The sequence below is a fragment of the Nicotiana attenuata genome, chromosome 8 (genome assembly GCF_001879085.1).
Source record: "Nicotiana attenuata strain UT chromosome 8, NIATTr2, whole genome shotgun sequence".
NCBI lineage: Eukaryota > Viridiplantae > Streptophyta > Magnoliopsida > Solanales > Solanaceae > Nicotiana > Nicotiana attenuata.
Window position 1 is genome coordinate 45,979,989 of NC_031996.1, and position 16,331 is coordinate 45,996,319.

The 16,331-nt window shown below is 37.8% G+C and overlaps 3 protein-coding genes across 3 annotated transcripts; all 3 read right to left on the reverse strand.

Annotated features, from left to right (window-relative positions):
• LOC109231390 (secretory carrier-associated membrane protein 1-like) lies at window positions 6,022–11,045 on the reverse strand. The gene is made up of 12 exons (XM_019397040.1): window positions 10,734–11,045; window positions 8,907–9,008; window positions 8,727–8,789; window positions 8,421–8,454; window positions 8,180–8,302; window positions 7,545–7,607; window positions 7,368–7,461; window positions 7,173–7,218; window positions 7,019–7,086; window positions 6,804–6,852; window positions 6,498–6,563; window positions 6,022–6,415 (listed from the first exon to the last, which is right to left on the reverse strand). The coding sequence occupies exons 1-12, from the start codon at window positions 10,788–10,790 to the stop codon at window positions 6,329–6,331; spliced, it is 852 nt and encodes a 283-aa protein (XP_019252585.1). The 5' UTR covers window positions 10,791–11,045; the 3' UTR covers window positions 6,022–6,328.
• Window positions 12,092–13,720, reverse strand: LOC109231731. Its single transcript, XM_019397367.1, has 4 exons — window positions 13,310–13,720; window positions 13,005–13,232; window positions 12,795–12,849; window positions 12,092–12,711 (listed from the first exon to the last, which is right to left on the reverse strand). The coding sequence occupies exons 1-4, from the start codon at window positions 13,718–13,720 to the stop codon at window positions 12,092–12,094; spliced, it is 1,314 nt and encodes a 437-aa protein (XP_019252912.1).
• LOC109231732 lies at window positions 13,724–14,662 on the reverse strand. Its single transcript, XM_019397368.1, has 2 exons — window positions 14,510–14,662; window positions 13,724–14,389 (listed from the first exon to the last, which is right to left on the reverse strand). The coding sequence occupies exons 1-2, from the start codon at window positions 14,660–14,662 to the stop codon at window positions 13,724–13,726; spliced, it is 819 nt and encodes a 272-aa protein (XP_019252913.1).

Sequence of the window (16,331 nt, forward strand, 5' to 3'; positions counted from 1 at the left end):
AGTTTAAAAAGGAAAACATTTGCTTGGTTAAAGAATTTTTTGGGTAAGGATGTGCCTTACACTTTTTGAAGCAAAATTTCCACTGAAATAGGGTGTTTTTTGGTATAACAGAAAATATTTTCCGTGGAAAATGCTTTTCGAGAAAATGTTTTCCAAGAAAATATTTTCTTGGAAAATAAGTAGTAATCTTATTCATTTTCCGGTGTTTAATACGCAAATTAAGGAAAATAACTTCTCAAGAGTATTCATAAATAATTTAGATACAATAAACATGAAGCCATAAACTTTCGAACCAACAATCTTCCAAACCCACAAATTTCATAAACTTTCGAACCGCTAAACTTTCGAAACCGCGAACTTTCGAACCAGTAAATTTTATAATTTCTAAACCCGTAAACTTCCAAACACATAAACCTCCAAACTCATAACTTTGAAACTTGTAAAATTTCGAACCTGTAAACCGAAAGATGAAAAAACTAAAACTGAAAATATATTAAAAAAATATTTTTTCGGGGGGGGGGGGAGTGGGGGGAGTAGCAGGGTGGGTGGAGACGGAAAAAAAAACTGAAATTTGAAAAAAAAAATCTTTTTGGAGAGAGGGGTTGGGTGGGTAGGCGTGGGGTGGGGTTGGGTGGGTGGGTGTGGGGTGTGGGTGGGGAAGGTTGAGAAGGAATTTTAGAAAATATTTTCCTCCAATTGGAGGAAAATGGATTCATAAGGAAAATATTTTTCCAAAACATTTAAGCCAACCAACATGAAACATTTTCCACAATATGCTTTCCTTCCTACCAAACACACCCATAGAGTCACAATTTTTTTCAGGGGTTTAAAAAACAACAAGCCATCAACTTTTTTTTTGGGAGAAAAGGATAATTTCATTAATAAAGGTTACGGTGGCATTACATCACTATTAGTAATAGTAGGAATAATACTTAAGTTTCCAAACGTTGCTAGTTTGTTACATATGGAGCTTGATACTAGTCTAGTATGAGATATTGCATTCTTGTCTTCTTGGATCATCCTCTTGACTGGGTCTGGTGGGGAGTTCAATATAGTTGTAGTAGAGGTGTCATGACCCATTTCTGAGAATAGGTCGTGATGGCGCCCAACACCATTTGCCGGGCAAGCCAACGCGGGGAAATACTAAATAAACTTTAATTTAACCTTATCCCGAAGTAGTTGGAGTAATTCTTTAAGTTGAAATAAAATCAGAAATGATTAATAAAGTCATAATAATCATACAACCCCAAAATGATACCGCCTACTAATGTGTGTGCCAAGACCTGGTGTCACAAGCTGTGGGCAACTAGTAGAATATACAAAAGAATCACACTATCCTACTGTCTGAAACAGGATAGACAGCAAAAATACATAAGAAAGACTTCTTCAGGCTGCTGAACGGCATGGAAGGGAAGTAGCTCACCGTAGAAGTCTCGAGTCCGCTCAGGAATGCGCACTAGACTGATAGCCAGATACACCTGCCTCAGATCCTGTAGAATTAAGTACAGAAGTGTAGTATGAGTACATAAACAATATGTACCCAGTAAGTATCCCGTCTAATCTCGAAGAAATAGAGACGAGAGGTCGACTGATACTTACTAGGGTCAATTAATATATAAGATACTTCTGTTAAGCACGGAAGTCAAAATAAATCAACAGTTTGTAGCAATAGGTAATAAATCATGTTCTGAACAATTTAGCAGTATCCAGTTACGTTTCAAGTAATGAACAGGGTAAATCACGAATAAGATTCCACATAGATATCATGCGCACATTATGCCGAGGTCGACGGCCCGATCCAACAGAAAAATAAACTATGCACTGCCAGAGGGTCGAATGGCGTGAACCATAGATGCATCTATTCGTACCGAGGCGTTCGGCCCGATCAACAAATATCATATAATATCAAGATCACACACGAAGGTGCATTTATATTCCAACAGATTCATACAAGGGCTCACCAAGTACTTATGCTTACTTTTATTCCTTTCCAAGTTTTCTAGCATATCCTAAGTGATTGCATTAACAAGAAAAGCATTGAGATATTCACAATTATAGCATGATGTGGGTCCTAGACTACTCGGACAATTAACATAATAGTAGCTATGCACGGACTCTCGTCACCTAGTGCGTACGTAGCCCCCGCATTTAGTAGCAAATCACTCAATTATTACACCTACGGGGACAATTTCCTCTTACAAGGTTAGAAAGGAGACTCACCTCGCTCCAAAGTGCACTTCCAATACCAAGAACGAGTCCAAGCCCTTAATTCGGAGTCGAACGATCCCAAACTCAAGATGCTAGGTGAAGTCCTTCTCTCAAAAGCTCCTAAATCGCCCAAAGGAGGAGTGGAAATGTGATAAAAATGACTTAGAACCCGTCTTTAATGAACCTCACTGGTTCAGTGATTTCCGCATCTGCGGCCAGGGGACCGCATCTGCGAAATGGGGAGAGAAGGTTGGGACCGCTTCTGCGGTCTGGAGGCCGCATATGCGGAGCCGCATCTGCGGCTTGGGAGCCACTTTTGCGGTTCCTGGCCTGGCTTGCCTGAGCCGCTTCTGCGATACAAGGACCGTATCTGCGGTCCACCAACTGCAGGTGCGGTTATGACAGAAGCAGCAACCTTCAGCACTTCTCCAATTTTTCCACTTCACTCGAGCCTCGTCCGATTGACGCTCGGGGCTCCCGTGCCCCGGCCGAACATACCGACAAGTCTAAAATCACGAACCGGACCTACTCGAAACTTCGGAACACCCGGAACAACACTAAATTTAGGAATCACCCCCTAAAACCAAATGAATTAAACTAATGAACTTCAAGTTCTTAATTTTCCTCCAACGGGCCAAAACGCCCTTAAACTACTCGGATTGACGCTAAATTTTGCGGGTAGGTCTTAAATGATATTTCGGACTTGTACCGGGCTTCGGAACCAACATACGAGCCTGATACCCATGAAATCAATCATTATTTAGTTTCTTTAAATCCTTAATAGTTTAGATTAACAATTTCTAATAAAAATTCATTACTCGGGTTAGGGACCTCGGAATTTGATTTCGGGCATACGCCCAGGTCACATATTTTCCCGCGGATCCTCCGGAACCATCAAAACACGAATCCGGGCCCGTTTGCCCAAAATGTTGACCAAAGTCAAACTTAGCCTTTTAAGAAAATCCTAAAGAGTTAAATGTGTATATTTCAATCCAAACTCTTCTAAATCCCGAACCAACCATCCCCGCAGGTCATAAATTGGTTAAAGCAAGCACGGAGAGTTTTATTTGGGGAACGGGGTTCTAAAAAGACAAACGACCGATCGGGTCGTTACAAGAGGTTGGTTGTTGTTGTTTGGAACCCAATTTACTCAAAACGTGTGCCACCTTGTTGCCTTCGCGGAAGCTATGCCGGACCACTGGATTCCCCAATTTCTTCAATAAGTACCTGCATTCAAAGATAGTGTTCGTATAGGCGGGAAAGCTATTATGTTCAAGTAGTTGGATTATGTCCGTCGAATCAGTATCAATCTCCAGTGGGGCTAGCCCTTTGTCATTAGCTAGCTTAAGCCCTGTATGAAGTGCTAGTAATTCTGCATGGGTAGAGTTATAGGCTTTGATTTTATTAGCAAAACCTACAATCATGTCCCCTTGACTATTTCTTATAATGCCCCCAATGCCTCCAGTCTTATGGTTACCCAAGGAAGCATCTATGTTTAATTTATAAGTTTGGGGTGGTGGTGGGTACCATTTAATGTGAATAGGAATTTTGTGCGTGGTGCTTTTGTATTTAGACGCTAGTAGTTTAAACTCAATGGCCCGTGTGTTAACCATTTGGTAGTTTAGTGTTTTGGAGAGGAACAAGCCTTCAACTAACTTAACGTGTTTTGCAGTAAAAACAGCACGGTCTAGCCAGTTTTCGGACTGTTCATTCAAAAATAGCCAGCGTTTACCAAGTCAATAAAAAATAGCCACTATTTTGCTGCAACAGAGACCGGTCCAGCATAATATACTGGAGTTCGGTGCACCTGTGTATGAACTTCCAGCATATTATGCTGGAACTCCAACACACGGAAAGTTCCAGCATAATATACTGGAGATTCGAGCACTTGTGTATGAACTTCCAGCATATTATACTGGACCGATATACTTTGCTGGAACTCCAGTATATTATGTTGGAGTTCTAGTGTACTTATGCTGGAACTCCATCATATTATGCTGGAGTTCCAACATACTTATCCTGGAACTCCAGTATAATATGCTGGAGTTCAAGTATACTTATGCTGGAACTCCAGCATAATATACTGGCGTATTTTTCGGGTTTTGAACAGTGTTTTCGTTCAGATTTATCTTTACATGAAAAGTGGCTAAATTTCGATTACTTTTGAAACTGGGCTATTTTTGAATGACCACTTGTAAATCTGGCTATTTTTGAATTTCTCCCTGTTTTGCACCAACTTTTCTCCAAATTTTTGTGCTATTTACCATTATTTAAATATTTTTAGAAAAGCACCGCAAGGCGAATTTTAACCAAGAATGAAAAATTATGGGAAAAAAGATTTTCATTAATATTTGGTTGATGAGAGAATGAATAGTAGTCTTAAGGGAAGACATTTATGTGCATTTGAGTTGATCGAATTTTGTAAGTATAAACGAAATATAAATGTGATATACAAAGCTGAATTGATCTTGACATGCAATGGTTTTATTTTGGTTTCAATTAATAGCGAGTGAAAATTAATGCAGATAACGCATTATGTGCTTAGAGTAGATAACGCATTTTATTCAATTGCTTAAGCGTCTAAACAATCAGTAAATATTCAACCACTTCAATATTTTACTGAAGATTTTTTTCTACAGTTTATTACCTTTTGTTTGTCAATAACATAACAAACTGAACATACATCATTTACCTGGTCTTTTAAAATTAAAACTAAAATTTAATATACAATACCTGGTCTTTTAAAATTAAAATATAATATAAATTTCTTGGTAGGTTTTTTTCCTCTGGGAAAAGTGGTAGGATGAAAAGGAAGGGAAAATAAGAAAAATGACTACAAAATGACAAAGGGAATGAGGATCAAAGGTAAGAATGTTGATTAATAGAGGGGGAAAAAGGAGAGAGAAAAAGAACAATAACATCATAAAATAGAAATAGGAAAGAACAATAACATCCAAAAAAACGTTTTCCTTCTTACTAAACACACCCCAAATGTCTCATTAATTTCCATTTTTAAAATTTCATGACACATTTTCTATCTTAATATCTATGATAGGCATTAAAATCAAGCTCATGACACTGATACAGGCTTGATAAATACTTATTTTCTTCGTTTCCTTGTTAATCTAATGCTACAGGTAATTGCTTTAGATTGAATTGTAAAACTGTGATGCTGGCGAGGGTTTGCATATTAACAACAATAAATCCAGTATAATCCCACGAGTGGGATCTAGGGAAGGTAGCATGTAGCAAGGGAGAAATTTAAAAATAGCCAGATTTACAAGTGTTCATTCAAAAATAGCCACCGTTTCAAAAGTAATTGAAATTTAGCCACTTTTCATGTAAAAATAAATCTGAACGAAAACACTGTTCAAAATCCGGAAAAATACTCCAGCATAATATACTGGAGTTCCAGTATAATATACCAGTCCAGCATAATATACTGGAGATTGGAGCACCGGTGCTCCAATCTCCAGTGCTCCAATCTCCAGTATATTATACTGCAGCCATCAAAGTATACCGGTCCAGCATAATATGCTGGAAGTTCATACACAGGTGTACCGAACTCCAGTATATTATGCTGGACCGGTCTCTGTTGCAGCAAAATAGCGGCTATTTTTCAATGACTTGGCAAACGCTGGCTATTTTTGAATGACCAGTCCGAAAACTGGCTAGCCCGTGCTATTTTAACTGTATGCAACCTTGCCCCTATCTTGCAAACATAGAGAGCCCGTTTCCGATAAGACCCTCGGCTCAAGCAAAGCACAGTCATAGCAATTTTAAAAGAAATACAGTAGTGGAAAAGCTATGAAATAACAAGATAATGGGAAGGGTTTGCATATTGAAAACCATAGGAAAACCATCAAGCATTTCAAAGAATTTTGATATCAAGATAAGGTCAGGCTGTTCCCAGAGGGCCATGAGTGTAAAGAAAAATCCCAGACAAGGGTAAGTATTACACTAACATCAGTGTTGTTCAAATGCTCTGTGATCACCACTATGTACTTCAGAAACACCCAGGAATCCAGTTTAGGTGTGAGCCTGTAAGGGAATAAGCAATCAAAGAATTTAACAAACCCGAAGCCCAAAATCGCACATTTTTGCGCGCCCCACAATGGTGTTATAATGCTGCCATCATAGTCGATCTTGCAGCCTCTTTCTTCATCTCTGCAGCTTTTCCACTTCCACGGAAATACATGTAGACTTGCTGCACAAGGTGGAGAGAGCAAATCAAAAGATGAGACACAAGTCACAAGGAAATATGACAAAAGAGAGGCGGATAACTAAACCTGTATAACCCATATACTGATCAGTGTTTCAAGACAGAAGAATGCAGCTCCAATGAAGTAGAATATCTGCCAAAGAAAACCAGGACTAAGAGGTGAATTTTTCACCAAAAGCGAATTTACAAGTAAAATGTCTGATCTTGATGGGAAAAGAATTACTCATCAAATTCTACCATAAGTAATGGGTCAACTAATATATACCGGAAATAGTTAAAAAATGTTCATACCCGAATAACATGAATATGAACTCTTGACAAAAAATACCACTCAATAGTGCTTAAAGTATGAGACAAAAACATAAAAGCTCACCCCAACCAAAGCATGCCAGCCCAAAAGATCAATTGCAGGCAAGATACCACTGTTAAACAAAGAAATGTTAAAAAGAATGAGTTATTTTTTCATAAAAATGAATCATATTATCAGTGAATACATAAATAAGCTAATACAGATAAATATAACTCAATGCATGAGCTCAGTGCCTCAGCAAAATGGTTTTTCTCGAACACAAAGGTAAAGCAACTTACGTCAAAGATTTCCCCTTGAAGAAAATTGGAGGTGCCACAGCAGCAACGATGCAGAATCCAATGTGAAACTACAAGATGAAAATAAGTACTCAGAGACCTCAATAAGCAACTCAAGAGTATAAAGAAGAATGGAAAAAGGAAATGCAGTATTTACCACGTAACATAAGAAAAACCACCCAAACTTCAACGCACTGTCAGTCCTGCAAACAAGATTGATATCAGAATATACTCTATAGAAGGTACAATCACACTATGGCAATATACAGAAAAATAATACTCCATAAACCTATTCCCTCCTGTCGGGGAGCACACATCTATTTTCCCACACTAAGAAAGCACAAATGTGTACCTCATTGCACGATAAAGAGGCCGATACCACAATAAATAGGCTCCTGGAACACCTGATATTAAGTAGATAACAGCAAGCAACCAGATCGTTGGACCTACAATGACAAAATGCTAACCTTAGATAAGTCAATTTTCACTAAAGGATAAGGGATTTTAGTAATTTCAGTTCCACAGCAACCTTGTCCTCTGATCCAAGCTAAGGTAACAGCTATAAGGTTCCATACAAGACAGGCTGCCAAACCTGCAATTCACCATGTCCTAAGTCAGTCAACCACCATATGACCATAAGAGCATTAACTAGAGAAACCAGTTCAAAGAAAGTAGTCCGATTCAACAATAAAAGAAGACAATTCATGTCATGAATCATTCTAACAAAAACCATCTAGGAAATTTCTCTCATTCATTTTTATCTCAATTTGGACTAGTTGATTTGAGATGTACAGCTAAAAGTAACATGACTTCAAATCTTAGCCCAAATTCCAAAGATATTTGCAGGCACTTAGAGGAAATTGTAGACCCTCTTGATCCAAATGTCACTAAAATCATTGCACAAGAAGCTTGTCTACAGTATGGAGTTTATATTTTACAATTTTTAGAAGCATAAACGCAATTATGCAAATAGATAGCTGGAATACCATACAGAACACTTTCCTTTTGGAACAGAGTCAACAAGGCAAGAGAAAGTAGTGAAAACTATTAATATGCAGGTCAGCTTAACCTAAAAGGTTGAAGAATACTTATTAGAAAGGTCAAGTGAGAGGCACTAATAGCATCGATAGAATAGAGAGTTATACAGAAGACATGAGGACATACCCAATAATGTAGTGAATGCAACATATTGCAACTTCTGTAGATGGATTGGAATTTCATTTGCGATATCATGATGAATGATGGGGAAGAAAGGTGGCCAGTTCTTATCCTCTATAACTACCCCAGCTGAAATAAGAATAAGTGAGATTTGAAATAAAGTCAGTTCACAGAGAGGAAAGTATGATTCGAACCCCTGATTTAGTTCAAGACTATAAAGATATATGTGTATACAGTGGAAAACTACCTCTTGTTATTGCATCCTCCTTCCTTTTAAGTTCCTACATGAAACCAATAAACTTGACAAATTAATTATTCAGAGAATGCCTAAAAGACAAAAGACAGTCCACAGCACCTTGAACCAAATAAAAAACACTAATATTCTAGAGCTAGACAACAGTAATTATCTGGTAGTATATATCCAGTAATCTTACACGAATTCCATAACTGACAAGCCATTGAATAACAAAAGATCTTTGATGAAAGATTGTACTTTCTAATCCGGAAGACAAGCAAGACATAAACTACAAGGCAATGTAGAGCAACTACCCACCTGTTCTCTTTTTTTCAGTTCAGCCTCTTTAGCTTGGAGTTCCTTCTCCTTCTTCTTCAGGTCCTGGTTAGTTATATGAGTAAAAGAAAGGATCACTTAAACCTACGCACCAAGTGAACACATGTACAGTAATCACAGGCAATTAAAAAGTACGAGCTCATTTTATAAAATCTGCTTCACCTTTGAACCATCGAGAGGAATATCAACCGTTGCGCCGCGGTCATAGCCAGCGGGTTCATGAGGAAGAGGGGAAGGCCTAGCAGGGGCGACACTTCCATTATTCTGCAGATTTTAGCAAGTATTAAGTTCCATAATACATAATGAGGTACTGTTTACAATAACTAGGACTAAAAGAACATACAATTGGATGTTCTCACTATTCAGCAATGAAGATCAATGCCTTGCATAATATGTACACAAGAAAGGAAAAGGATTTGAATTCAGCTTTAACCGGATTGTAACTCTTCTGTTCCAATTATTTCAGAATATAAAACAAACTAGAATGAGAATCACAATATCATTGCGGACCATAAATACGTCATGGAAAGAGGACAAGGTGTTCAAAAAGTACAGATGCATAAAGATCAGACTTAGTTGTACATTTTGCCAGTTGTGATTCTTCCCGTGGGTAGACAAAATTGTTTTGATATCGCACAGAAGACAAACTACATCCTCGTCGTGCTGACAATTCACTAGTTGCAACTGCAAAATGCACTACCATCTTGTTAAATGAATTCTCAGGTCACTAGAAGGCCTGAGGAGCTAGTATTAAGATACTCGGTGGGGACCCTATCGTAATGGTGGTATTTCAATATTAATATTAATATCAAATTTCGATATTTGTATGGCGTAAATTGCTATCACTGGCTGACTAGGATGATCCAGAGTCTGTAGGAATTGCTTCCTTTTTATACTTATCTTTTTCGAGAGATGGGGCTCCACTTATAAAAATACCTCAGCCTACGCCCCACATATATTAGAAGTATTTGGAATTTCATGGGGTTACAGGAATCTTACGCATTTATGACATATAAGATTATATAGAATTCAAGAAAATGTAACAATTTCATTTTCCAAATCTTCAGTAACTCAGCTTTCAAATGAGAAAACGTTTGGCAACTTTGAAGAAAGCAATCTTATTACGGTCATTAAAAATGGACCACTTCCACAATTCTATTGACCATTTTCTTGAGGACCCTTGGTCTGAAAACAACAAAAATAGAATTACCCTATAAAGCAAATTGAAAATTATAAAAAGGAAAATAAAAGAAGCATGACTCAAGTAACAATTTGCAGGAAGAGTGAAATATAAATGACAAAACTTAATTTCTATCTGTCAAAATCGAACCAATTATCCCACAGATGTTACACAAAACACTAATAATCCAAAGATGTTCGTTCTGACACTGCAGCACATTAAGAACTTTACCATTCAGACAAGTACAAAGGCAAGAAAACTGTGATCCTCCTCCTCAGTCCTCTCCTTAAAAAGAAACTGATATTATTCTCCTGATCTGTTACTACTACTATTCTACAGAAACAAATTCCAAATCTACTGCTGAAACCATTGCATTCATGATTCATCTGATGTAAAAATTCGACCAATACATTGTTATGTTGCGTGATTCTCAGCTGAAAACCAGGTCACAGCTCAATTCTACAATAGTTCAATTATTACAAGCTCGTTCAGTGAAATTCAAGTAGCTCCAAAATCCTAAAAAAGAACAACTATGCTAGCTTAAATTGAACCAAGTATCAAAATGCAATTAACAGATCTGGAAACTGGACCAACGAAATTTAGAAAAAGAAAAAACTCCATACCCCTTTTTTTGATCAAGAACTTCATACCCCCATAATTAACTTTCTGCAAAAACTCTTCTTTTTTTTCAGAACAAGAAAACCACCAATTCAAACCCCATTTAATTTGCAGACTATGAAAATTAAAAATTTCAAAAATAGGGAGCACCAAAGATAGTAGTACTACTAAAGAAGAGTAAAGTGATGTACCGCGAAAGGGTTCACTTCATCTTCAGCAAAAGGATTATCATTGTAACGGCCAGCCATTGGAGCAACTTCGAACGAAGCAATGTTGACAGATCTGGAATCTTGCGGAAAGCGAGGTATATATGTATTTATCAAGCAAGATGCGCGTTTACGAAATAGACGTGGTATCCTACTATATTTCTTACTTCTCTTTCACAGTCTCTCTTTTTTTTTTTTTTTTTTTTTGATTAAGTACTACTCCATATTTCTGCTTAAATGTTGTACAAATCTTTTTGCCAGCCAGTAGAAATTGCACGTTAAAAAGTTATTCATTCACGGGATGACAGCAGTGACAAATCAGAGCCGTTATATAGGTTCTGAGCCCTATAGGGACAATGTCACAATGACACGTGGGATAGGCTCATTGGTTAGTTGAAACAGTAAAGTCGGGGGGTGGGGTCACTATATTATCAAGTTTTTACTTCAAGTGACTAGTGAGTGTCACTGTATTCACCAATATATTCTTTACAGGTTTTTATTTATTAGTCGTTTTGTTAGACTGAATTTGTTGCACGGTAATTTGTACTAACTTTTTTTTTTTGGTCGAAAGTAAAAACTTTATTTCAACCAGATTTTCAATTTACATCACCGGCACTTCTTGACTCCAATAGCAGGTCTCAAGACTAAAGCAATAAAACAAGAAACTATACAACCCTAAGGTTGCCTATCAAAGACCACTTAAAACAAGCGTGGATCTTTCCTCTAGCTTATTTGCTATGAATTACAAATTAGGATAACTATTCAGTGTAACCAATACAGGTTTCCATTTGCATTTCTATTGTCCTGTTATGTGCACTTGGATTGTAATGTCTTTAGCTCTGTCATTGGCCTCTCTTTTCTGGTTCTGAAATCTTCTATCATTTCGTTCCATCCAGATATGATACACCACTGCTGCAAACACAACTCCTAGAATTATTTTCCTTGGGTTCCTATTGTTAGCATTAGCAGATAACCATTTTACTTCAGCTTCCCAGTTTGTGACACCTCTTTGATACCTTAGCCAACTTAGCATTCCTTTCCATAATCTTTTTGAGTAGGAGCAGTCAAAAAACAGGTGATCATGTGTTTCTTCTATATCTCTTTCACTTAACACACATGATTGTGGCACCTGAACTCCCCATTTCGCCAATATGTCGACAGTAGCTTGCCTTCTTAATATTGAATTTTATATCAGTTGCAAATGATTCTATGACTGTTAAGTCAGTTGCCCACCATTCTCTAGCAGTGAAAATTTTTCTTACTAACCAGCTGGCCTGCTTTGGAGCATCCATGGTAGTAACATCCTTCTGTTTTATGTAATGACTGTGGATCCACCTAATCCATTACTTATCCTTCTTTGCCATTATAGCCCATAGGAGTTTAGTCAAAGCAGTCTTATTCCATATCTCATAATTGATAATATTTAGACCCCCAGTAGCTCTTGGTTTACGCAGTGTTTCCCAAGCAACAGGAGCTCTATGAGCATTGTCATGTACTCCAGTCCATAAGTAGCTCCTACAGATGTTATTAACAAGCTTAATGACTTTCTTTGGAATGAGGAATACCTGTGCCCAATAGGTCTGCATTTCAAATAGGACACTCTTAATGAGCTGTAATCTTCCAGCATAGGAAAGGAATTTTGAAGTCCAGCTTCTGATCCTATCAACAATCTTCTCAACTAGTGGCATGCATTGATGGATAGTGAGCTTCCTTGTGGACAGAGGAACTCCAAGGTACTTGAATGGCAGAGTTCCCAATGTTAAGTGTAACTCAGTTAGCATTTTATCTTTGAATTCCATAGGCACCCCCGCTATGTATAATGAACTCTTTTCCAAATTTGCTTTCAGCCCAGAAACAACAGAGAAGTGTTCAAAAGCTTCCATCATTAGCTTCATGGATACTTCATCTGCTCTACAGCACATCAGTATATCATCAGCAAAAGCAGATGTGTAGAACTTGTAACCTTGCACATTTTGGGTGGAAATTAAAGTCAGGATTCTAAATGAGTGTCTTTAATGATCTGTTCAGGTATTCCATTGCCAGTACAAACAAGTATAGAGACATTGGGTCTCCCTGCCTTAACCCCTTCTTTGCTTCGAATCTGTTAGTTAATCCACCATTCAATAGTAATGTATAACTAACAGTAGTTACACATTCCATTATCAATGTTACCATCTTGTATGGGATCCCAAACTCAAGTAGTATTGATCTCAAGAAGCTCCATTCTACTGAGTCATATGCTTTTCTAATATCTACCTTGATCATGCATCTAGGAGAGACTGCTTTTTGAGTGTAACCCTTAATCAGCTCATGTGCCATTATAACATTGTCAAGGATGTTTCTACCTTCTATGAAGGCAGTTTGTATAGGCCCCACCAGTAGATCCACAACTAGTTTAAGTCTAGTTATAAGTACCTTAGCAATGATCTTGTACAGTGTAGAACAACAAGCAATAGGCCTAAACTCCTTCACATAAGTAGGATTCTGAACTTTGGGGATCAAAGTGACTGTTGTGCAGTTAATTTCTTTCAGCAGTCTGCCAGTTTAAAAAAAAATTGTACTGCTTCTGTGACCTCCCCTCCAATAATTGGCCGAAATTGCCTAAAGAATTCAGCAGGATATCTATCAATACCAGGTGCCTTGTCACTTGGAAGACTTTGCATAATCTGACTTATTTCCTCTGGTGTTACAGGCTGTAAAAGTTGTTGCTGCTGAGTCATGGTTAGACATGGGCCATTTCTTACTATATTAATATCAATGCCTAGTAGTTCATCTACTGCTGTACCCAGTAATTGTTGAAAGAACTGAGTAAACTCCTTCTGTAATTGTTTGGGCTCAGAGACCTTGATCTGCTGTTCATTATAGATGCAATTAACCTTGTTTCTTGCTTGTCTGGCTCTCATATAAGCATGAAAGTACTTAGTGTTGCAGTCCCTTAGATTGATCCATGTGGCCCTTGACTTCTGTCTCATTATTTATTCCTGAATTGCTTCCCATTTCTCTATAAGTGCCAAGGTATTCCTTTCCTCTTCAATCAGTAACTTGTTGAAATAGTCTTCATTAAGCTTCCCCTGTAGCTCCTTCAAAGTGTCTCTCAATTGATCTAGTTTTTGATCTACCGAGAAGTGTTCCTGTTGAAGGCCCCTAGTTTGTAACTCTATTAGCTTCAACTTCCTCCATATTGAATACATTGAGTGACCTTGAATCTGTTGGCTCCAAGTAGCCTGTACTACCTCTTTATACTCTTGTAATTGCATCACTGTAGATAGTAATCTAAAAGGCTCTTTCACTTTCAACTTAACAACATCAGTATTAATCATTATAGATGAGTGATCTGAGCAACCTGGTAACATGTAGATAGCCTCCACACCATTATACTGTTGGAACCAATCAGCATTCCCAAAAGCCCAATCTATATGACTATAAATTCTGATATCAACATCCCTCTTATTGCTCCATGAGAATTTGTAGCCTCTTTTTGTGTAATGCCCCACCCCAATATCATCAATACAGTTTTGAAAGTCAGTTATCTCTGTTTGATGAACTGGGACTCCATTCATTCTGTCATCCACATGTAGCACACTATTAAAATCACCTATTATAAGCCAAGGTCCATTACTTTGAATATTCTTCAAGTTTCTCTAGAGTAGGATTCTGTGCCGAACAGTATGTAGTCCATATATAAAGGTTATGTAGCTAGTAAAGGATGAATTCTTATCCTTGACTAGGTAGTTTATTATCTTATCTGAGGCATCCATTACTGTGACTTGAACATTTGCTACTTTCCAACCTATCCAAATTCTACCATTTGGTGCATAAGCATAGTTATCCTTGAACTTCCAATCAGCACCCATCTTCCTCTGTATTGCTTTTGCTCTTTGTTGTTTGACTCTAGTCTCTAGGCAAGCTATCATATCTACATTATTCATCAACAAGAACCTTTTGAATTCTCATTGCTTGTAGGACTTATTCAGTCCTCTTATATTCCAGGCCACAATAATCATGGAGGATTATGATTAATAGGATTGGTACTCTCAGCTGCCCTTTGAGCTTTATCATTACTAGAAGATGGTCCCTGATGACTTTCATTTGATGGCCTCCAGTATTGTCAGAGGTGCAAATGAATTTCTTCTAGCTAGTTCTTCATTATTAATATCCTTATGACTCTTTATACCAGCTGATCCTTGAGTAACCACTGCCTGTTTGCCTTTATTAATCACTTGTATCTCTACTATTGTCTCCTATTGTGTAGGTTCCTCCTGAGGCAAAACCTTTGTTCTGTTATTTCCTGTGTCTGTTGCTTTTGGCTTCCATTTCATTCTTGTTCTCTTCCTCCTTCTTCTTTTATGCTGTTTTGGTTCCTCATCCTGCTGTGTTGGTTGTTAACACTCACCAGTACCATGCCCAAACTTGTTGCAATCCAAGCAAAGCTTTGGTTTTCATTCAAAATCCACTCTCCGCATCCAACTACTTCCATCTGGCTTTTCAATGAGTATTTCATCTGGTAGTGGCTGTGTGATTTCCATCTCAATGAGTACTCTAGCATATGAAATTCTTTCACATTGTGTTGTAAGTTTATCAGTGCAAATAGGTTTGCTTAGCAGACTAGCAATCCTACCTAAGTTTTCCTCAGCCCAACACTGGATAGTCAGCCCAGGTAGGTTAACCCATATAGGAACTATTCTCATAGATTCATTCTGAATCTGGAAATCCCGATCCCATTCCTTCAAGACCATAGGTCTGCTATCGAAGGTGTAAGGTCCATTTTGCACAATTAAGTTTTTGTCCTCCATAGATTCAAATCGAAAAATAAAATACCCATCGTCATGAAAAAGTACCGTTGGTGTCGTCACTAAATTCCATACTCCATAGACGAATTTGAGCATCTCCTTGAACGACGAATTTTCCCCTAGCACGTATCCAATCAAAGATGTTTTCCATCGCTTACACTGTTGTTCTCTCTCTTTTGGGTTCAGCTTGTCCATTTTCACTCCATCCTTTACTACCGGAGGATAGAACTTCAGTTGCATGCCTTGTGTTTGAACTATGTTGCCTTTAACTACCTCTGCCATTGTCTGCTTTGTACTTTGAGACCCAGCTGAGTAGGTTAATTTACGCACCGCTGTCAGCAATCCCGGTTCCATTACTTGCGATTCATCCCTCTCCGTTGCCGGTGGGGCTTGCATGACAGTAGGGGCACTCCCCATACCTGGCATCCAATGTAACAGTTGCATTGGGGCTAATTTCTTGGGAATACCACTTTTTGGTGTAATTAATCTATTCATAGTATCAATTGGAAGAGGTGATTGTGTAGGGAGGGGAAGGTGATTACGGTGTGTCATCGTGGCCGGCGAGGTTAGTTACCTTGTAACTTTTTAAATCTATGATTCTTTTAATTAGTAAAGTAGTACTAATTCCATCTCCAACCTTTGCCTATATTTTCTCCTCCAAAGTAGAGTAAACTCAAAATGGATTAAAATTACTCCAATAATTACTTCTTTTTTTACTACAAAAAAGAATATTCCATTTTATATTTTTCTCTCCCTTCAATATTATATTGTTATCTTTTATTTAAAATTTATT